Source organism: Schistocerca serialis, chromosome 7, assembly GCF_023864345.2.
Source record: "Schistocerca serialis cubense isolate TAMUIC-IGC-003099 chromosome 7, iqSchSeri2.2, whole genome shotgun sequence".
In the NCBI taxonomy this organism is placed as follows: domain Eukaryota; kingdom Metazoa; phylum Arthropoda; class Insecta; order Orthoptera; family Acrididae; genus Schistocerca; species Schistocerca serialis.
Window position 1 is genome coordinate 258299646 of NC_064644.1, and position 24003 is coordinate 258323648.

At 43.3% G+C, this 24003-nt stretch overlaps 1 protein-coding gene across 1 annotated transcript in view; it reads left to right on the plus strand.

Annotated features, from left to right (window-relative positions):
• LOC126412279 (myrosinase 1-like) overlaps positions 1-24003 on the plus strand; it is a 205987-nt gene that overhangs the window by 74682 nt on the left and 107302 nt on the right. The window contains exon 2 of the mRNA XM_050081789.1: positions 12438-12636. Coding sequence (XP_049937746.1) covers positions 12459-12636 — 178 coding nt within the window. The 5' untranslated portion in view covers positions 12438-12458. The remainder of the gene's footprint in view (positions 1-12437; positions 12637-24003) is intronic.

Consider the following 24003-nt stretch of genomic DNA (forward strand, 5'->3'; position numbering starts at 1 on the left):
GTACCACGGATGACAACTAAAACGGTCCTGCTATGAAAAGAAACGCCATCCCAGAGCATTACGCCTGGTTGTCGGGCCGTGTAGTGACCGACAGTCGGGTTGGTATCCCACTGCTGTCTGGGGCCTCACCAGATACGTCTTTGCTGGTCGTCGGGTTTCAGTTCAAAGCAGGACTCATCACTGAAAACAATTCTACTCCACTGCAAAGTCGTGTATGGAGACGCTCCAGACAGCAGTTGGGTCCCTGACAGTGGTGGTCTGGGGTGCCATATTATTTTATAGCAGTATTCTTTGGTTGTCATCCGCGGCACCCTTACAGCACGCCGGTAGGTCCACGATATTCTGCGCCCAGCTTTGTTGCCCTTCTTGGCAACTCAACCTGGGCTGACATTTCATCAAGATAAAGTCCTACATGCGGACGGCGAGTGTTTCTACAGCTTATATTCATGTCTGTCAAACCCTACCTTCGCCAGCAAGGTCGCCGGATCTAACTCCAACTGAAAACGTTCAGAACATTATGAGCAACGCCCTCCAACTATCTCAGGAATTTGATGTTCTAACGAGCCAAGTGGACCGAATATGGTACGATATCCCTCAGGGGGACATCCAACAACTCTATGCGATTTCAGCCTTTCTCGGTATATTCCGCTGATGAATTCTTCACTGGTTATCAGCCGAGTGGTGGCGTCGTCTTGTTTCAACGTTTCAATGAGTTTCATACCCATCATCTTCTGGCGAAGTGTCGGGATGCTGCTGCTGCTCTCATCTGTTACTTTCCCCTCTTTGGGGAAGTGTGAGGGGGAGTTTGTAGCCTTTCGGCTTTTACTCCCCTGTGTACGTGTGTGTGTGTGATTATATCTGTAGGTTTTTTTTGGTGTCTGTGAAATGTGATGATTGTTCTATTTGTGTCTGGTACTTGCCTAAGGTTGGCGAGAAGATTGGTGTTATATGGGAAGGAGCAGGATTGTTGTTGTTGTGGTCTTCAGTCCTGAGACTGGTTTGATGCAGCTCTCCATGCTACTCTACCCTGTGCAAGCTTTTTCATCTCCCAGTACCTACTGCAACCTACATCCTTCTGAACCTGCTTGTGTATTCATCTCTTGGTCTCCCTCTACGATTTTTACCCTCCACGCTGCCCTCCAATACTAAATCGGTGATCCCTTGATGCCTCAGAACAAGTCCTACCAACCGATCCCTTCTTCTGGTCAATTTGTGCCACAAACTTCTCTTCTCCCCAATCCTATTCAATACTTCCTCATTAGTTATGTGATCTACCCATCTAATCTTCAGCATTCTTCTGTAGCACCACATTTCGAAAGCTTCTATTCTCTTCTTGTCCAAACTATTTATCGTCCATGTTTCACTTCCATACATGGCTACACTCCATACGAATACTTTCAGAAATGACTTCCTGACACTCAAATCAATACTGGACGTTAACAAATTTCTCGTCTTCAGAAACGCTTTCCTTGCCGTTGCCAGTCTACATTTTATATCCTCTCTACTTCGACCATCATCAGTTATTTTGCTCCCCAAATAGCAAAACTCCTTTACTACTTTAAGTGCCTCATTTCCTAATCTAATTCCCTCAGCATCACCCGACTTAATTAGACTACATTCCATTATCCTTGTTTTGCTTTTGTTGATGTTCATCTTATATCCTCCTTTCAAGACACTGTCCATTCCATTCAACTGCTCTTCCAAGTTCTTTGCTGTCTCTGACAGAATTACAATGTCATCGGCGAACCTCAAAGTTTTTATTTCTTCTCCATGAATTTTAATACCTACTCCTAATTGTTCTTTTGTTTCCTTTACTGCTTGCTCAATATACAGATTGAACAACATCGGGGAGAGGCTACAACCCTGTCTTACTCCCTTCCCAACAACTGCTTCCCTTTCATGTCCCTCGACTCTTATAACTGCCATCTGGTTTCTGTACAAATTGTAAATAGCCTTTCCCTCCCTGTATTTTACCCCTGCCACCTTTAGAATTTGAAAGAGAGTATTCCAATCAACATTGTCAAAAGCTTTCTCTAAGTCTACAAATGCTAGAAATGTAGGTTTGCCTTTCCTTAATCTTTCTTCTAAGATAAGTCGTAAGGTCAGTATTGCCTCACGTGTTCCAGTGTTTCTACGGAATCCAAACTGATCTTCCCAATATCCAAACTGGATATTGGGATTTTCTCTTCGACTTAATCGTCGAAGATCGTCATGGGGCGCTTGTGCTTGTCGCAGGACATGTCATACCGACCTAGGCAGTTTAATGAGGGCGTTTCCTAATCTGGAAGAACCCTCATAGAAGGCCTTTGCCAGATCTTGGAAACGCTCTCTCAGGAGTGGGATTTCGGCTGCGGCGTGCAGATCATCTATGAGGAATCCAAGGGGTAAATGCAATGCTCTCGTGAGGGCGCGGTTCTGCAGCCTCTGGAGTTTGTCCAGGTGCTGCTTCGCCGCGTATCCCCATACAGGGCACGCATATTCCATTACTGGCCGGATCATGGCCTGGTACACATTTACTGCTACTGGGCAGGGAAGGGAGCTGGTTGTGTTCAGGATTGGGTATAGGATGGACATTCTGGCGCAGACCTCCCTGTGGACCTCGTCTAAGCGGGGTTTCCACGTAAGACGAGAGTCCAAGGTTACGCCAAGGTACTTGGCGGTTCTGCGCCAGGGGAGATGGGTTCCATTTAGGTGAAGATGGAGGGGGGGGGGAGGGGGCGTTGAGGAGGTTCGCGCCTTCCGAGCCTGCGGGTAAACAGCATAGCCGTCGGGATGCTGTGTTCTGCATATCTACATAACTGCTTGGCCGTCGTCCTCTACTGTAGGCCGGCCAATCACGTTCCTCTGGAAGGGAGTAGTGCGTCGGTGGCGGAGGTGGGGGGGGGGGGGGGGGGCTCGGACCTACGTCGAGACCCGGTGGCTATCCAATCTGTCTGCAGACGCCGCTGCCTTCAGATCGGAGCGTTCCTGCCGTATTTGGTCAATTGTGGGATTCCACGCTGCACTGAGCTGGAAACCGCTGTCCTTGTTAACTAAATTGTTGTACAGACGTATCTCCACTGCCTCTTTGAAGATCGAGTCCCAGAACCCGTTGGCGCTGCACAGCTTCTTTGTTTTTTCGAATTCGAAGGTATGCCCCTCGATAATGCTATGTCCTGCTGCAGCGGACTTGTTTGCCTGTCCTAGTCGTACGTTCCTGATGTGTTCAGTACAGCGCTGGGAGATACAGCGTTGAATCTGCCCGATATATTCCATCCCACATTCGCACTCAACACTGTAAATGCCCCAGTTGGTCTTTGGTTGAGCCAAGTATATCTTTGACTTTTTTCGGTGCGCGAAAGATGGTCGTTATTTCGTGCTTCTTTAATATTCTTGCGATCTTGGCTGTTGGCGGTCCAGCAAACGGCAGAAACGCCACACGTTTTTCTTCGTTTTCTTCTGGTTTCTCCTCCGGCCTCTTGTCTGCATACAAGGCGTGTCTTATTTGTGTCTCGGTGTAGCCATTCTTACGGAAGGTTTCCCACAGATATGCTAACTCACGCGGCAAACTCTCGCTGTCACAGATCGACCTGGCTCTTTGTACTAAGGTGTTCAGTACTGAGTTGCGTTGTGCTGGATGGTGGCAGCTCCGAGCATTGAGATATAAGTCCGCGTGCGTCTTCTTCCTGTATACAGAGTGTCCCAACGTACCGTCCGGATTTTTCTTGAACAAGACATCCAAGAAGGGAAGGCAGCCATTCTCTTCTACCTCCATGATGAATTTGATGCTGTCATGTATGCCATGGAGATGGCGTAGAAACTCCTGTAGTTTTCCTTGCCATGGGGCCACATTACAAAAGGGTACGAAACTCACTGAAACGTTGCGTCAAGACGACGCCACCATCCGGCTGATAACCCGAGAAGAATTCATAAATCCAACAACTCTGTCGAGCCGAATAACTGCTTGCATAAGGGCCAGAGGTGGACCGATACGTTATTCACTTGCTCAAGTTGTCAAGCTCTTTCTCTCGAATAAATCATTCGGTTTTCTGAAACTGTAATCATTTGCTCGTCTGTACATGTAAGTTATATCTACCGATTCTTGTCACATTCGGATAACTGCTTCGTGGTGTGTCGCCTTTTTTCCCCCCTTAGAGTGTAATATTGGCTAGTACACTTTGTAACGTATTACTATCTTTACGACCTTTCTCATCGAGCCATATTCGTTATCTCGCATTTCTAGCTGCTTCTCTCATACAAATAATGATAAAAATGTAGAAATTTAGGGTCGCCACCACCCCAAGCCCTTCCTAACCATTTAGAAAAAAAAAAAAAAAAAAAAAACCCGAAGCTGGAAAATTATTAGTTTAATTACTTTAATAATTTAATTACAAGTATGCAAATTTCTTTAAGTAGGCAGATAAATAGCACTCCATGTCGTGCATGAAGCAACTTGATTAATTCAGGAGCCGGCCGGAGTAGCCAAGCGGTTCTAGGCGCTACAGTCTGGAACCGCGCGACCGCTACGATCGCAGGTTCGAATCCTGCCTCGGGCATGGATGTGTGTGAGGTCCTTAGGTTAGTTAGGTTTAACTAGTTTTAAGTTCTAGGGGACTGATGACCTCAGAAGTTAAGTCCCATAGTGCTCAGAGCCATTTGAACCATTAATTCAGGATTGGAAATCGGAGTAAGTGGGTAAGATCAACACCACTGAATTTACCTTTCACGTAGATTATTTATTGTATCTAAGTAATTGGTTGCACATCCTAACTACACATAACTGGTGCCTGAGTAGAAATATTTGAGTAAGAATTACGTGAGAATGTAACAGAGCACAATTTAACTACAGCAAGAAGAAACACAGAAAACGGGGGTGGGAGACAATTATACTATCATCTCCTTTGCATTCATACCACAAAAATATCTCAGTGAGATTCGCATTACGATTCACGCATGCACTATTCTGGACAGAGGTTTAACCAATGCACGAGGTTGTGCGATAATTATTCAAAATACTAACTGCGTCTGCTGCTTGCAAACGGCCGAATTAGAGCACGTGGTGCATTCCGAATCAAACTGTTGTTCTGCTTTGTAGAAAGCGTATATTCTTGCAGAAATTATAGCTCATTAAACAAGCAAACTGTTAAAATAAAGCCTATTGCATTGTCGTGGTGGACCAGAAGGGTCACTGATTACCAAACACGTGGCACAAAATCCACACACAAAGACAAAAGCAATTTCCACAAAATATAAGATTAAAATCATTAAAAATCATACTCGCTTCGACACAGTATTACACTCACGTACAGTTGAAGTGATCCTACCCAGATTTTCCTAATCAGATTTACCGTTTGTAATTCTACTTCATCGTTGTTCAAAATGTACTTCCGCACTTTTAACTCAAACACCCAAAAATCACCTATTTAAAGCAATATAATTATGGCACATTCGGAAAAATAACTCGCTTCAAACGCTTCAGTTAAGCTGAAGTTCTTAAGTATTTCAACAGTTAAACATAATGAAGTCCTAACTAAACCTGCTTCCTATCACCTGAAACCCCCCTTAAGAGCTACGATCCGTACTCACCAAGCGCTCACCGAAGAGTGCCGCTTTCTCTTTCGAGAATACCCAGCTCCCCGTGCAGCGGAAGTTACCAGAGGGGTAGCCCTCCGTCAGCAACCTCACACACAAAAACAGCCTTCGATACAGCGTTCGACTAAGATGGGTAAACGTCTCTGTTCAGGTACTGGAAACCTAAGTTGGTCATCTTGTGCTCTCCTTTGAACGAGAAGCAACATCGTCTGCTCCCAGCAGACGATGACCAACTCAGCGTTTCCCACAAAACAAAGCCGAAACCCCACATTAAAACACACATATAATATTGAATAGGCCTTACTTGCGTGCTCAGTCTTTCTGGAAGAGTTCATGAACTGAGCTAAAATCAGGTAGTAAAGTGAATAAGTTGTACCGAATTCGACGAGCGTCTTATGAAATTACTTCGCAGAGACGTTTCAACTTTTCCGGGGAAGGTCATTCTTATGGATTAGACTCCTTTTATATCTCTTACTCTGTTGATATAAACAGCAGCCGTAACTTATTTTGCCTATTTTCACTCCCTGTCGTCGTGTGAAATTAACTTCTGCAGCAGTGCACATAAATATAAATAAAGTATTTGTTCTGCAGGTGATATCACGTAAGGAGAGGTGTGCACAGCAAAACAATAACGCAGCTGGTTTGGATGAAGTCTCAACCAAAATTCAGAAATATGGAAGTCAGGACTTAATTCACCACATTATAAACTGTTGAAATATTTGTTGACAAACAAGCCAAGGTCCAGAAGACCGGAGGCGTGACGTCATTGTTAAATTACCGAAGAAAGGAAATATAACCGAATGTACAGATTGGAGAGGTATCGCGTTTCTGTTGGTGGCACGTAAAGAATTTTGGCTCTTTCTTCTGTAAAGGATACTAGAAGCCAATGACGACTACGATAAGAACAGGATGGCTTTCGAAGTGGGAGATCCTGCTCCGAATAAATGTTTGTTCGGCGAAACACAATAGAACAGTACATGCAATAATTTTAGAATTTAACTGTTCATTGTACCTTGACTTCGTTGATTAAAAAAAAAGCATTTGACATAATACACCGAGAATCATTGTAGAACATTGCAAGTTTGTGTGAAATTCTTGAACATCACACTGACGTCTTTAAAAACCTGTAAAGTTGCTGTATAAGAACGGAAGAAGAGAACAACTCTTTCTTTAGTATTCTGACAGGCGTCAGACAAGGAAGCATTTAGTCACCATTCCTTTTCACATTAATGGTAGATTTCATAATGAGGACAACCCCGGACAACTCCAACACTCACATACGTTTGCATAAGAAACCCAGGCTAACGGATCTTAATTTGGTGTTGACGTTCTTGTGGCAAAATCCACACAATGTTACAACTAATGACTATCAAGCTGAACAGAATGGCAAGTTCGATAGGGCTAAAAATGAATAGTGATAAAATAAAAACAAAGTCCATAACAAGTGAAAATTTATCTACTCTGATTTCATTCCAACAAAAGGAAATACAAGATGTTGCCCGATTTCCATATGTCGGCAGTCTCATCTGTAATAACGGGTACGTAGACGCACACATCACCGGCAAAACTGGGAAAGCTTCTGTTTTCTTCCAACGAATGGGATCCAGCTGACTACTGTGCCCACAAAGCTTCTACTGTACTCCTCCATCACTTTACCCATGGCCGTATAGGGGTGTAAACTATGGAAAATGTCAGCAAAATATGCACATAAGCTCTTTTTTCACCAATGATGCTTGAGGCGAATTTTGAAGATCGGCTGTCGCGGCCGCGTTTCAGATGATGAAGTGCCGACAAGAAGTGGTCTATGCAGCCTGCAAAACGTCGTTGCTGAAAGGAGACTGAAACTTGTGTGACATGTTCTACACATGAAAAGTGGAAGAATCCACAAATAATCAATGTTATGGATGCGGAAGTAGAGGGAGACATCGTAAAGCCTGGAAATGAACTTTTGCAGAGGATCGTCAGTGAAACTGAAAACCTGGCAACTGATCGAGTTCTCTGGAGGAAACTTGTGGCCCGGTATGCTGCCTAGCATCGGAGGAACCAAGTAGATCGGCAGACTCAGAAGTAACAATCTTGTGTAAAGTAACTGCAAATCAGGCAAAGATCTCTTAAAAACTCTCGGAATTCCAATACTCACTTGACAGTGTTGTGACGAGACGAACCTATTTTCGTGCAGCCATAACTGTGGGTTTTTTGATTGCTCTGGGTGAAGGGGAAACTAAAACACGTGAAATATGAGTACACTTTATTACATAAATGAATAAAAGTTGTACCTGACACAGTTCTTTGCTATAGGATTGTTGTATAATTTACGACTGTCATTGACTAACAAAGAATCACTTGATGGACCTATTAACAAACTGTTCCCTTGATGTATAAAAGGCTGTATTTACAAAAGTACTTTTCATCAAAAACCTTAACAACTGTCACTGTTCTGTTCGATGACATTCGCTGCTGTATCTGACGTCACAAAGTGGGGACAGATCGCTTCCATGCTCAGCTCTGTATTGATACCTGATCCGAGGGCGCTGTTGTGCTGAGGGCTAGGTGTGGCCTTCAGGAGCACTTCCCGTAGGTCGTAGCAGATTGCTGTGAGATCTCGCTAACGTCTGTGGTATCGATATGTGCTGCCGACTTTGGTGTGGCACCGTGATCTCTGGATAATACCAAAGACAGAGCATTAACTCCTTAAAGTTTTCAACTGCTTACAATAAAAATCGGTTTCACCTGATCTGTGATTTGTTAAGTGATCTTAGTAGAACAACAGAATAATAAATGAAAAACACAGTATTGTGTACGTCCTACAGGATTAATTTATGGGAGGATTTGGAGGGGTCTTTTGGTAATGATGACTAGAATACCCTTTTTTAAATGACGAAAAAAATAAAGGGGAAGAAGTGGTTAAGAAGGGAGAGATATAGCACTGTAGGCTATCCCAAGTGTATACTGAGGAAACTAAGAAGAAATTTGGACAGGGACATAAAATTTTGGGAGAGAAAGTAAAAGCTTGCAGGCTTGATGATGACGTTTCAATCCTACCAGATCAGTTGAAAGGAATGTAGAGTGCCTTGAAAGAGGATATAAGATTATCAACTAAAGGAAAGCAAGAGTGTTGGAATACAGTTGAATTAAATCAGGCAATGATGAGGGAATCAGATTACGAATTGGTCCACAAAATAACTGACAGTGACAGATGTAGAGAGTACAGACCCACCAGGGTAGCCGAGAGTGCTAACGCGCTGCTTTGTGGACTCGGGTATGCGCGTCGGCCCCGGATCGTATCCGCCCGGCGGATGTGGTTTTTAGGCGGTTTTCCACATCCCACTAGGTGAATACCAGTCTGGTCTCCAAGTTACACCTCAGTTACACGGCTCGCAGACATCTGAACACTTTCGCACTATTCCATTGATTACACTCGACGCAGACAGTTGGGGTAAACTAATTCCGTCCCAGGGGGTACGGGGTGGCGCCAGGAAGGGCATCTGGCCACCCCTTAAACATTAACATGTCAAATACGATTACCGATGGCTGCCCTTGCGTAACTACGGGACAACGCTCAAGCGATAGACAGATAAACAGACGTAGAGAGGATGTGAAAAATTTACTGAAAATAACAGGAAAAATATAAAAAGATAGATTTGTTAACATAGAATATAAAATGAAGTGTTAGGAATAATTTTATGAAATTGTTTGTTCGGCGTGTGGGCTTGATCGAAAGTGAAACGCTGATTATAAACATTTCAGGCGAGTAGATAATAGTAGCTTTTGAAATGTGATCCCACTGGAATATGCTGAAGATTAGATGTGTAGATTGGATAACTATTGAATACATGCTCTACTGATGTGGGAAGTAAGGAAATTCAAGGCACAACTTGACTAAAAGAAGGGATCAGTTTATAGTATATACATGGTAGTCTATTGATCGTGACCGGGCCAAATATCTCACGAAGTAAGCGTCAAACGAAAAAACTACAAAGTACGAAACTTGTCCAGCTTGAAGGGGGAAACCAGATGGCGCTATGGTTGGCCTGCTAGATGGCGCTACCATAGGTCAAACGCATATCAACTGCGTTTTTTAAAATAGGAACCCCCACTGTTTATTACATATTCGTGTAGTACGTAAAGAAATGTCAATGTTTTAGTTGGACCACTTTTTTTCGCTATGTGATAGATGGCGCAATAATAGTCACAAACATATGGCGCACAATATTAGACGAACAGTTGGTAACAGGTAGGTTTTTTAAATTAAAATACAGAACGTAGGACCGTTTGAACAATTTATTTTGGTTGTTTCAATGTGAAGCATGTACCACTGTGAACTTATCATTTCTGAGAACGCATGCTGTTTCAGCGTGATTACCTGTAGAATAAATGCTGAAAATTATGTCCGTCAACCTCAATGCATTTGGCAATACGTGTAACGACATTCATCTCAAGAGCGAGTAGATCGCCTTCCGTAATGTTCGCACATGCATTGACAATGCGCTGACGCATGTTGTGAGGCGTTGTCGGTGGATCACGACAGCAAATATCCTTCAACTTTCCCCACAGAAAGAAATCCCGGGATATCGGCTTGTGTGAATGTGCGGGCCATGGTTTCTACAACCAATCCACCTGTCATGAAATATGCTATTCAATACCGCCTCAACCGCACGCGAGCTATGTGTCGGACATCCATCATGTTGGAAGTACATCTCCATTCTGTCATGCAGCGAAACATCTTGTAGTAACATTGGTAGAACATTACGTAGGAAATCAGCATACGTTGCACCATTTAGATTGCCATCGATAAAATGGTGGCCAGTTATCCTTCCTCCCATAATGCCGCACCATACATTGACCCGCCATGGTCGCTGATGTTCCACTTGTCGTAGTCATCGTGGATTTTCCGTTGCCCAATAGTGCATATTATGCCGGTTTACATTACCGCTGTTGGTGAATGACGCTTCGTCGTTAAATAGGACGCGTGCAAGAAATCTGTCATCGCCCCGTAATTTCTCTTGTGCCCAGTGGCAGAACTGTACACGACGTTCAAATTCGTCGCCATGCAATTCCTGGTGCATAGAAATATGATACAGGTGCAATCGATGTTGATGTAGCATCCTCAAAAAAATGGCTCTGAGCACTATGGGACTTAACATCTGTGGTCATCAGTCCCCAGCATTCTCAACACCGGCGTTTTAGAGATTCCCGATTCTCACGCTATTTGTCTGCTACTGATGTGCGGATTAGCCGCGACAGCAGCTAAAACAGCTACTTGGGCATCATCATTTGTTTTAGGTCGTGGTTGACGTTTCACATGTGGCTGAACACTTCCTGTTTCCTTAAATAACGTAACTGTCCGGTGAACGGTCCGGACACTTGGATGATGTCGTCCAGGATACCGAGCAGGATACATAGCACACGCCCGTTGGGCATTTTGATCACAATAGCCATACATCAGCACGATATCGACCTTTCCCGCAATTGGAAAACGGTCAATTTTAACACGAGTAATGTGTGACGAAGCAAATACCGTCCGCACTGGCGGAATGTTACGTGATACCACGTACTTATACGTTTGTGACTATTACAGCGCCCTCTATCAGAAAGCGAAAAACGTGGTCCAGTTAAAACATTCATATTTCTTTACGTACTACAAGAATTAATATTAAAAAATGGGAGTTTCTATTTTAAAAAAACGCAGTTGATATCCGTTTGATCTATGGCAGCGCCATCTAGCGGGCCAATCATAGCGAGATGTGTTTTCCCCCTTCAAGCTAGACTAGTTTCGTTCTTTGTAGTTTTTTCGTTTGATGCTTATTTCGGCCGGCCGGGGTGGCCGAGCGGTTCTAAACGTTACAGTCTGGAATCGCGCGACCGCTACGGTTGCAGGTTCGAATCCTGCCTTGGGCTTGGATGTGCGTGATGTTTTTAGGTTAGTTAGGTTTAAGTAGTTCTAAGCTCTAGGGGACTGATTACCTCAGAAGTTAAGTTCCATAGTGCTCAGAGCCATTTTGATGCTTATTTCGTGAGATACTTGGACCACTCTGTACACTGAGGCATCAAGGGATAGTCAATTTGGTAATAGAGAGAAGGGGGTAACCTTATGGAGGGAGATCGAGGACTACAGACAAGAATGTGGACGTACATCAAACCAAAATGAGCCATTGACTCTGCAGTGGAGTCTGCAGTGATATGAAACTTACTGTCAATTTAAGCCAGTGAGCTCGAAGCCGGAACCTGTGCGTTTCTCAAGCTACTGCTGTGCTTACTGAGGTATCCAGATTCCGCTTCAGAGCTACGCTCACACTTTCACTTCCGCCAGTAACCTACTTATCACAGAGCGAGGTGGCGCAGTGGTTAGCACACTGGATTCGCATTCGGGAGGACGAGGGTTCAATCCCGCGTCCGGCCATCCTGATTTAGGTTTTCCGTGATTTCCCTAAATCGCTCCAGGCAAATGCCGGGATGGTTCCTTTGAAAGGGCACGGCCGACTTCCTTCCTCGCCCTTCCCTAATCCGATGAGACCGATGACCTCGCTGTTTGGTCTCTTCCCCCAAAAAATCCAATCCAATCCCCTACTTTGCATCAAACCAGTCTCTGAAGGGAACAGAAGCACAGCCTCTGTTGACTGAGTGCTCGTCACAGCTGCTGAGAGTTATGCAAGTCGCGACAGCTTTGTCGTTCAGAGCGGCGCCGCTTGCTGAAGGTGGCGTGACTCATCGCCAGGTAGAGGTTATCTTTTATGAGCGTCGTTGCTGCTATGCGCACAGCTGAGCGCCAGCTTAACCGCTGGGGGGACAAGGTCGCCTCCTGACGGGAACGTCCCCACGTGCCGCACTGCCCGTCTGAAGGAATCCTCTGTCCCGCGTGTTCGCAGCTGTAGCTGCAGCCGCGCGCCATGTACAGCCGGGTGGCGGCCTACCACGCGCAGCAGGGCCACGTGCTGGAGGCGGAGGCGGACGGCCCCCAGCGCCGCGGCCAGCGCGCCGACAGGCCGCGCAACCGCTTCCCGGACGACTTCATCTTCGGCGCCGCCACCGCCGCCTATCAGGTCGAGGGAGCCTGGGACCTTGACGGTCAGTACTCGCTCGCTGCAGCCGCTCGCAACTACACTAGTTAAACTCTGGGATGCATGAGAGGTGTCTGTAAGAGCCCTACCTTAAAACAAGTACTAAATGTAGGTATTGAAGGAAATACACCTGAAGTGTGACTTGAAAAACACCTTCAATCACAAATTTTCATGTTTTATTAAATAGACGATGTATTTCCATTATCAAGTGTAAATCGACTTACACTGAAGCGCCAAAGGAACTGGTATAGGCATGCGTATTCAAATAGAACAGAATAGAATAGAATCTTTATTTGGTTTTCAGTATGTTTTCCATACAATTCGCATCGTCAGTGTGTTCAATACATTTTTTTTTAAATTACAATAATTATTATTGTACATAATTGTGCCTGTGGAGGGCAAGCAGATATACATGCTAAAGTAATATGGATAATACAACAATTATTCATTCACAATGGTAATAATAATAATAATAATAATAATAATAATAAACCATAACAGTTAAATATACAATAGTATCAAGATTATTCATGGTACATCTTTCATATCCATGTAAAAAGTCTTTAGCCGGCCGTTGTGGCCGAGCGGTTCTAGGCGCTTCGGTCCGGAACCGCGCGGCTGCTGCGGTCGCAGGTTCGAATCCTGCCTCGGGCATGAATGTGTGTGATGTCCTTAGGTTAGTTAGGTTTAAGTAGTTCTAAGTTCTAGCGGACTGATGACCTCAGATGTTAAGTCCCATAGTGCTCAGAGCCATTTGCACCGTTTTTAAAAAGTCTTTGTCGGTACATTACTGTCACAAACATATAGGTATAATTTATACGGCAGTTTTTTGTTTCATGTAGCATATCTCTTTTGTGTAACTGTTTAGAAACTTATCAAGTGAGTAATGTGGTTTACATTTGGGCCACACTTCTATTGTTTGCTTAAAGTTATTCATCGGTAGTTCGCTCACAGCCCTTTCGAGTTTGTTATATTCAAGCTAAGGTGTTTATGGCTCTTTTATGTTAATGTCAGCCTTGTGTATGGTAGGTCTATGTTACTATTATTTCGAGTATTATGAACATGCACTTAAGATCTTAAATTAAAGTTCTTTACGTTCTGTTTAGCGTATATTAAACAATTATAAATGTATATACTAAGTAGTGTCATTATCTTTAGTTCTTTAAAATGATTTTTGAAACTTTGTCTTGGTGCTAGTCCTAAAATGCACCTGACTGCTTTCCTCTGCCACTTGAAGATGGTACTTGAACCCACTGAGTTACCCCAAAGAAGTGCACCGTATTGCAGTTGTGAACGGAAAAAAGCAAAGTATGTGGAGATTAGCAGATTTTTACTGATAACGTGTCTCAGCTTGTGTAATAGGAACATGTAAACAGCCAGCATACGGCGCTCCGGTGGGCAACGTCTACATAAGACAACAAATGTCTGGCGCAGTTGTTAGATCGGTTACTGCTACTACAATAGCGGGTTATCAAGATTTAAATGAGTTTGAACTTGCTGTTATAGTCAGCGCACACAGCAACTCCGAGGAAGCAATGAAGCAGGGATATCAGGAATCCGATAACACATCAAATCTCCGATATGGCTGCGGCTGGAAAAAAGATCCTGCAAGAACGGGATCAACGACGACTGAAGAGCATCGTTCAACGTGACAGAAGTGCAACCCTTCCGCAAATTGTTGCAGATTTCAATACTGAACAATCAACAAGTGTTAGCGTCCGAACCATCATCGATATGAGCTTTCGGAGCCGAAGGCCCACTCGTGTACCCTTTATGACAAAGCCTTACACCTCGCCTGCGCCCGTCAACACCGACATTGGACTGTTGATGACTGAAAGTATATTGCCTGGTCGGATGAGTCCCGTTTCAGATTGTATCGAGCAGATGGACGTGCACGGGTATGGAGACAACCTCATGAATTCGTGAACCCTGCATGTCGGCAGGGGGCTGTCCAGGCTGATGGAGGTTCTGTAATGGTGTGGGGCGTGTGTAGTTGGAGTGATATGGGACCCCTGAAACGTCTAGATACATATCTGACAGGTGACACGTACGTAAGCATCCTGTCTGATCACCTGCATCCATTCATGTCCATTGTGCATTCCGACGAGACTTGGGCAATTCCAGCAGGATAATGTGAGACCCCTCACGTCCGGAATCGCTACAGAGGGGCTCCAGGAACACTCATCTTAGTTTAAACACTTCCGCTGGTCACCAAACTCCCGAGACATGAACATTATTGTGTTTATCTGTGATCCCTTGCAACGTGCTGCTCAGGAGAGACCTCCAACCCCTTGAACTCTAACGGTTTTATGGACTGCCCTGCAGGAGTCATGGTGTCAGTTCCCACCAGCACTACTTCAGACGTTACTCGAGTCCATGCCACCTCGTGTTACTGCACTCTGCGTGCTCGCGGGGGCCCTTCATGATATGAGGAAGGTGTACAAGTTTCTTCAGCTCTTTAGTGTAGTACATGATTTATTTTTGCTCTTGAGTGAGATGAAATGCATGTTCTTGTCATGAAAAAGTTTGATTTTTAGGCTATGATTTTCGTAAGTCAAACGCGGAAGATACAGGGACTGCAACATGGGGCTTTTCGGTTCCCCATATGCGCCAGTTCTGTTTATTGACGAAGCCGTCCAGGTAAAAATAAGCTTCGTCAGTAAACCAAATGCTGCCCACATGCATATCGCCGTCATCAATACTGTGCACTATATCGTTAGCGAATGTCTCTCGTGCAGCAATGGTAGCTGAGGGGTTGCCGCGTTTGAATTTTGTATGGATAGAGGTGTAAACTCTGGCGCATGAGACGATACGTGGACGTTGTTGTCATTTGGACCGCAGCTGCAACACGGCGAACGGAAACCCGAGGCCGCTGTTGGATCACCTGCTGCACTAGCTGCGCGTTGCCCTCTGTGGTTGCCGTACGCGGTCGCCCTGCCTTTACAGCAAGTTCATCCGTCACGTTCCCAGTCCGTTGAAGTTTTTCAAACAGATCCTTTATTGTATCGCTTTTCGGTCCTTTGGTTACATTAAACCTCCGTTGAAAACGTCGTCTTGTTGCAACAACAACACTGTGTTCTAGGCGGTGGAATTCCAACACCAGAAAAATCCTCTGTTCTAAGGAATAAACCATGTTGTCTACAGCACACTTGCACGTTGTGAACAGCACACGCTTACAGCAGAAAGACGACGTACAGAATGGCGCACCCACAGACTGCGTTGTCTTCTATACCTTTCACATCACTTGCAGCGCCATCTGTTGTTGAAAATTGTAACTACTGTAATTTCGAAAGTTTGTCTGCCTGAAAATGTACTGTTGTCCCAAGCATATTGCAACAAACGGTGTATTTCTATCGCTGCTCGTTTAGTTTTTATTGCCGTTTCAAATATACCGGTCATTTTTGAAACACCCTGTATGTGCGAAATAGTGGAAAAATAAACAGTGTAGACTTATCTCATAATATAAGAAAAGCGTTTTTAATTTATTTTCTAGGAATGTTTGATAAGTTTACACTACTTATTTTTCCATTGTTTCGCACATATCTTCCGCATTTACTTACGAAAATCGTAACATAACATGAGACTGTTTCCTGATAAGAACATGCATTTCATCTCTCTCAAGAGCAAAAGTAAATCATGTACTGATGATGGACCCACAGGGTCCGAAATGCATTGTGTATTTAATAAGACACGAAAAATTGTGACTAAAGGCTTTTTTAATTCTTACTTCCAGTGTATTTATACGATCAACTTTGAGGCTACAAAATATGTATAAAATTAAATTGAAGGAAATGTTAAATTTATTATTTCTGTGCTACTAAGTGTATTCGCAATAAATTTCTCAGACAGAATCTATGTATGCCGCTGAATGCACATACAAAATTACATCGTGCTAACACACATAGTTCAGGAGGTACGACATCGTAAACACAGAGCGTGAAAAACTGCCGCATCATGCTTGACGTATAAATTTATTACTTCTTTTCTATTAACTCTATTCTGAGCACATTTGGCAAACAGTATCCACATATGCCGCTGAATGTACCTACGAAATTATATCACTGTGTGACACCAAGATCGCAGGAGATATGACATCATAAACACTGGGATGCGTAAAAAGTTGCCCCATCGTCCATGAAGTTTTAATAAATTTATTCTTTTTTATTAAGGCTCTCGTACAGTTGAGTCAAATTAGGGAAATTTCTGATACGTAGTAGCGGTTTTGATAGCGAAGCGCAAATGGCTGTGGACGGAAACAATTACTGGATGTAGAGCTATGTAGAGGAGTTGCCATAGAGACGTTTACAAAATCGCTTTGTAGACTCGCAAAGCAACTGCGCCCAGCATACAAAAAATGTCCGGGATCATGTTTCTTAACTTGGGTACTGTACTTACTCATTTGTACATTACACGTATTTCTTTGTTTGACTGTTTGATAATTTTAAAGGCGTTTTCGCGGGTACATGGTAATGAAAATTTTGATACTTTACTATGAATACAGTTTCTTTTTTGTTTTCATTTCTAATAGAATACTAGCAAAATGAACATCCGGAGAATGCCAGTTTTGTCAGCTATTTATGTCGTTATTTTCCACAGTTGAATAAATAACTGTCACTTTTACTCATCCACACAAGCTTATTCGCTCATTAAAAGCAATAGTCTTCATAAATAATTTCAGTACGTTCTTTGAATAGGTTTTTCGTGCATTTGCTGAATGACTGACCACTTTTCTGCCTTATCGACGGGAACACATAAGGCATCTTCCTTTTAGTGACCTTCCAGCTGTCGCAATCTTTGTCTGTTGGCTGCATAACGGGCCGTACCTCGTAGAACTTTATTTTGAAAACGTGACTTGTTGATTCTCCTGTCTATACGAGAAAAGTTCCGTTTTTTCAGACCTGCCTTCCGTGTAGTTGGTATGCTACTGTGAAAACAGGCATGAGGTATTTATTGCTACTGTATCTACTATATCCAATACGTTTCTCCATAAAACAAAATGTCATCTTCATGATTGTTTCTTCCAAATGTATGTAATACGCTTTCTGGTCAAAAGAATCAACTACTGATGTTCATTCATTATAGAATAATGTTGGTTTTATGTTTTTCATCTGCATTGAAGCTGTTCTGCGGAGACAGAGAAACATGACACGTCTGCTGTTTTTGGCCACACAACGTACAACTGTCAAATTGTCCTTTAAGATGAAAGTCACGATTATAAAAATTCTCAGGTCACGGAGGCTTCATTCCTAGTTAACATTCCTTTTTGTTTAGTGGCACTACCTCTTACTGGAGAAAGAAAAATTTTCGCCACACTGTGTACTCGTATTCTGGTCATTGGTTCAAATGGCTCTGAGCACTATGGGACTTAACATCTGAGGTCATCAGTCCCCTAGAACTTGGAACTACTTAAACCTAACTAACCTAAGGACATCACACACATCCATGCCCGAGGCAGGATTCGAACCTGCGACCGTAGCAGTCACGCGGTTCCGGACTGTAGCGCCTAGAACCGCTCGGTAAAATCGCGGCCGGCTTATTCTGGTCATTGGTTGCAGTGATTTATCCTAGTGAGTTCCATCATGACCGATAAGGAAATCACCGATTCTGTACTCTGTGTCATCTAATTCTCCAGTCTTCGCTTCACGTAGGGCCTTAGAAGACTACTTATTCTGTTTATGAGACAAAATCCATCTAAAAATCTTTTGCCACTGAGAAATACACTTTCCTTCAATTGCAACTTTTACAGATTCTGACCTCTCAACAAGGAGTAATAGTGCCAAACTGATAACGGTTGTAACTAAAACAGCTACTTTAACACGTCATTCTGATAAAAATTAATAAAGTCTCGCAAAGGCAACTGGTTTGCTAGGGTCTAAAAGGCTCCTATAATGAACTACACGGGTGGAACAACAAAATTCCTGGAATAAAATAATTTGACTTGCAAGAAACAAAGAAAGTCAGTGTATTTCCAAGGATTATACAGGACGTCAACCAAAATAAATAAATTTTAAGTCAATTTATTGAGAGAATGAAAGGTTGCCGTTACTAAAGGGCCCCTGTTATGCATCCAAGGGTTAAAATAACCTTCAAAAAACAAAGAAAAGAAAGTTTTACACCACCGCCATATCTGTGAACATGTGTGGAGTTAGATTCACTGCTTTTATACGCGACACAACTTCCAGTAGCGGAAACCGAATTTTGGAAACCATTACTCGCTGTCGACTTTACATGTTAAGGTCCGAAGCGGTCTCGCTAAACCGGTCGAATAAGCCATCTGGAGAACAACTGTTTCCGTTTCTGATTTAGTCATCACAATGACTGTTTCCATTCAAGCAGATATTTCTGCTTCTCCTTCGCTGTACAAAAAGTCAAGCCGCCCAGATAAGCCGAAAATTTTTGGAAACAAGACGTAATCTGACAACCGAAGCACGTTTCAAAAGCGGTTGTGCTTTACGCGAAAGCTAGTTGCGGAAGCGGAAATCTGGCAGTTAGAACCACATTTCCAGATTCGGTATCGGAGTGTTGTACGGGAATGCAACTTTTACAGTGCTTTTGATCTCTCAACAAAGAGTGCAGAAGTCCCAAACAGATAACTGTTATTAGTAAAATATAAATAAAGTATCGGAAAGACAACTGGTTTGCTACAGGGTTTAAAAGACCCCTTTCATACAATAAACGTGTAGGACTGCAAAATTCATAAAATAAAATAATTAATTTGATGAATCAGAAGCAGTAGTGTGAAATCGGTTTACTAAATGCTGTTTTCGGAGCTCAGTGTAAACATAGTGACTGAAGGACGGCTTAAGACACAACTGGCTGCTTGGGACACCGTGGTGAGAGGTACATCAGAGGTGAGCAAGATAGATTCATTCTGCTTTCACGAAAAGCTTTTGAAGATCCCGTAAATTACCTAAAACGAAAATAACTTGTTTCGTATTTTAATATTTAGCTCTGTAATAAGATTCATAAATTTATTTCTGTTAAGATATGTCTAAGTAATACTTATTTAAGAAAATAATAAAAAAAATCGAACAAGTATGAGAACAACTCGCACTCTTAATTCTGTACACACTTAATAATATATCTAGATAAATGATAATACAACGGGTATTCGGAAAGTAAGTTCCGATCGACCTCTAAATAGAAAACACTGTGAAAATCAAAAATGTCTTATTTTTAATGGTTAGCTACAACTTCCAGCTACTTATCTACGAGACTGTTCGGAAAGTAAGGTCCGATCGGTCGCGAAAAGGAAACCACAGTGAAAATCAAAAATTTTTTATTCGCAACAGTTAGCCACACCTTCCAGCTGCCTCTCTAAATAGTCGCCGCTCCTATTTAGACATTTGTTGTAGCGTTGTACAAACTTTCCAGTATCCTCGTTACAGAAAGTAGACGGCTGTTCTTTCTGCCAATTCTCTACGCTGGTCTGCCTTTCGTTGTTCGTGCCAAAACGTTGTCTTTGTAGCCAGCGTTTCCTGTGTTAGAGATGAACATCGGAGGGAGGCATTTAAGGGCTGTATTGTGGGTGATCAAACACTTCCCATCGAAAACACTGCAACAGCGTCTTCATTGCCCCTGCAGAATGCGGCTGAGAATGCCTTGAAGAAAGAAACGCATGACATTTATGTTTTCTGGGCTTTATAGCTTCAGGCGAAATCTCTCACCAGATCTACATACTTGGTGGGAGACACTGTTTTTTTAGGAATTTCTACTTGATCACTTTGCGCTCTGAACCGAAAAGAGCGATGTAAAGCGTTCGACAGGCACACTAAAGACACTGCCCAACACATCTGTTCAAAGTTCCATCGGATTTCCACACTGGTTTCCATTTCGCGCCAAATCGGACATACCTTTCCGAGTACGCTAAACATAGTCGCCGCTGCGACGTAGACGTTTCTCCTAGCATCCTATCAATTTTCCAATACCCTCATCATAGAAAGCAACCACCTGTGCTTTCCGCCAATTTTCTGCGCTGGACTGCAGTTTGTTGTCTGTGCCAAAACGTTCTCTTAATAGTCAGTGGTTCATGTGTGCAGTAATGAAACTCAGAGAGAGCCAGTTATCGGCTGTATAGTGGGGATCAAACACTTCCTAATCAAAAACGCTGCACTAGCTTCTTCATTGCCCCTGCAGGGAAAAAGGAAACGCATGGCAGTTATGTCATTTGGGCTACATAGCTTCAGGCGAAATTTCTCACCGGACTCTCGCAGTTGGCGGGAGACACTATTTTCTAGGCATCTTTACATGCTCACTGTGCGCTCAGAACTAAAAAGAGTGACGTGATGCGATCGACGAACATACTAGAGAAACTGCCCAGCACGTCTGTGCAAAGCTTCATCGGATTTTCACAATGGTTTTCATTTCGCGACTAATCGGAACTTACTTTTCCGAATAGCCCTTGTAATAATAATAATAATAATAATAATAATAATTTCGTGTGGCTCAGTGGGCTGGTGCAAGTCTTTGAATTGGACGGCGACCTGCATGTCCCTAACTTACCCCCTTTGTCCAGCTGGAGAAAGGGGGCACGGAGTTTAACGTGGAATCCGAACAAAGGGTTGTTTCTGGGGACTTGTCACATCGGTGAGAGGTGAAGGCTGGATTAAAAAGAAGAGTGAAAATTCTGTGGTCTGACCGAGAGTCCATCTCGCGACTTCGGGGTTTCCAGGCACATGCTGTACCGCCATTTCATCTAAAGATTTTGATGATGGAGTCAGCGAGTATTGAAATGCGTGACATACGTGGCCGTATTGAACTGATTTAGAAGTTTCAGTTTTTTACGTTGCCAAGGAACCTTACTACCTGACATAAATTTGAGCCTGATAACTCTACCCATTCCTTTCAAAAATCTGTCTCAATTGTGGGACAGACAGATAACAAAGTGACCGTATACTGAAGAGCCAAAGAAACCGGTACTCCAGCCTAATATCGTGTAGGGCCCACGCGAGCACGCAGAAGTGCCACAATACGACGTGACATGGACTCGACCAATGACTTAGGTAGTGCTACAGGGAATTGCCACCCTAAATCCTGCAGGGCTGTCCATAAATCCGTAAGAGTACGAGGGGGGTGAAGATCTCTTCTGACCGGCACGTTGCAAGGCACCCCAGATATACTCAACAACGTTCATGTCTTGGGAGTCTTGTGGCCAGCGGAAGTGTTTAAACGCAGTAGAGTGTTTCTGGAGCCACTCTGTAGCAACTTTGGACATGTGATGTGTCGCATTGTCCTGTTGGAATTGTCCAAGTGCGTCGGAGTGCACAATGGACATGAATAGATGCATATGACCAGACAGGATGCTTACTTACGTGTCACCTGTCAGAGTCGTATCTAGACGTATCAGGGGTCCCATATCACTTCCAACTGTATACGCCTCACAGCATTACAGAGCCTCCACCAACTTTAACAGTCCCCTGCTGACATGCAGGGTCCGTGTATTCATGAGGTTGTCTTCATACCCGTACACGTCCATCCGCTCGATACAATTTTAAACGAGACTCGTCCGACCAGGTAACATGTTTCCAGTCATAAAAATTCCAATGTCGGTGTTGACGGGCCCAGGTGAGGCGTAAAACTTCGTATCGTGCAGTCATCAAGGGTACACGAGTGGGCCTTCGGCTCTGAAAGCCCATATCAATGATGTTTCGTTGAATGGTTCGCCATGGACGTCTTGCTGATGGCCCAGCAGTGAAATCTGCAGCATTATACGGAAGGGTTGCCCTTCTGTTGAACGATTCTCTTCGGTCTTTGTTGCTCCCGTTCTTGCAGGATCTTTTTCCGGCCCAGCGATGTCGGAAATTTGATGTTTTACCGGATTCTTGATATTCACGCTACACCCACGAAATGGTCGTACGGGAAAATCCCCACTTTATCACTACCTCGGAGATGCAGTGTCCCATCAATCGTGCGCCGACTATAACACCACGTTCAAGTTCACTTAAATGTTGACAACCTGCCAATGTAGTAGCAGTAACCGATCTGACTACTGCGCCAGACACTTGTTGTCTTTCACAGACATTGCCGACCTCCGCGCCGTATTCTGCCTGTCTGAATACGCATGCCTATACCAGTTTCTTTGGCGCTTCAATGTATAACTGTTCCCGTGTACCAATTGAGGTGCGGAACCCTAAAAACAACCCGTTTCCAAAAACATTGCTGCTGGATTTTTTTATTTTTAAAGGTTTTACCAAAAGCCCAATGAAAGGCAATTATAATTTCTGATGGCGTAGGGGGGTGGCAGCAAATGCTAAATAATATATCGTTTGTGTGGAAAAATGTTTTCAAATCAACTATGTATCTGCCTGTGTTTAGTTGTTGGCAGAAAGTCGTGCGCCCCTTCAGCAGTCCCTCAAGTCCAGATCGTCCTTGTTTATAGTTAATATGGGGGACTTAATGGTTTTAGTGAGAAACAGTAACTTTGCATAATGTGTCTTTTGTTGTTCCTCAGCACGAGACAAAACTGTTCCACATCATCATTACGGCTGTCGTCAGTGTGAGTACCTGAATCGATGATGCACAATGTTACCTGAAGCTCTCGTAACAAGCCGCCACATGCTACTCCCCTTACTTTCATATACTCTGTCAATAGTAAGTTTAACACAAAAGTATGTAAGAAAATTGAGAATCTGTTAGATGACGATTAGTTTGGCTTCGGGAAAGGTAAAGGTAACAACAGAGAGGCAATTCTGATACTGCGGTTGATAATGGCAGAAAGACCGAAGATAAACCAAGAAACGCTCATAGGATTTATCGACCGGGAATAAGTATTCTACAACATAACTCAAGGTGAAAGGATATAAATGATAAGATTCGCTGATGACACTGCTATCCTCTGTGAAAGTGAAGTAGAACTGCAGAATCTCTTGAAGAGTCTAATAAGTACAGAATATGGTTTGAGTGTAAATCGAAGAAAAACGAAAGTAATGAGAAGTAACAGAAATGAGAACAAGGAGTAACTTAATACCAGAATTAGTGATTTCGAAGTAGATGTAGTTAAGGAATTCTGCGAACTAGACGGCAAAATAACCCATGACGGACAGAGAAAGGAGGACATAAAAAACAGACTAGCATTGCCAAAAAGAGAATTCTTGATCAAGAGAAGTAAATTGGTATTAAACATAGGTCTTAATTCGAGGGAGAAATTTCCGAGAATGCACCTTTGGAGCACGGCATAGTATGGTAGTGAAACCTGGATTATGTAGAAACTGAAAACGAAGAGAATCGAAGCATTTGAGATGTGGTGCTACAGAAGAATGTTGAAAATTAGTGGACTGATAGGGAAGGAATGAAGAGGTTCTGTGCAGAATAGGCGAGGAAAGGAGTATATGGAAAACACAGACGAGAAGAAGAGACAGGATGATACGACATCTGT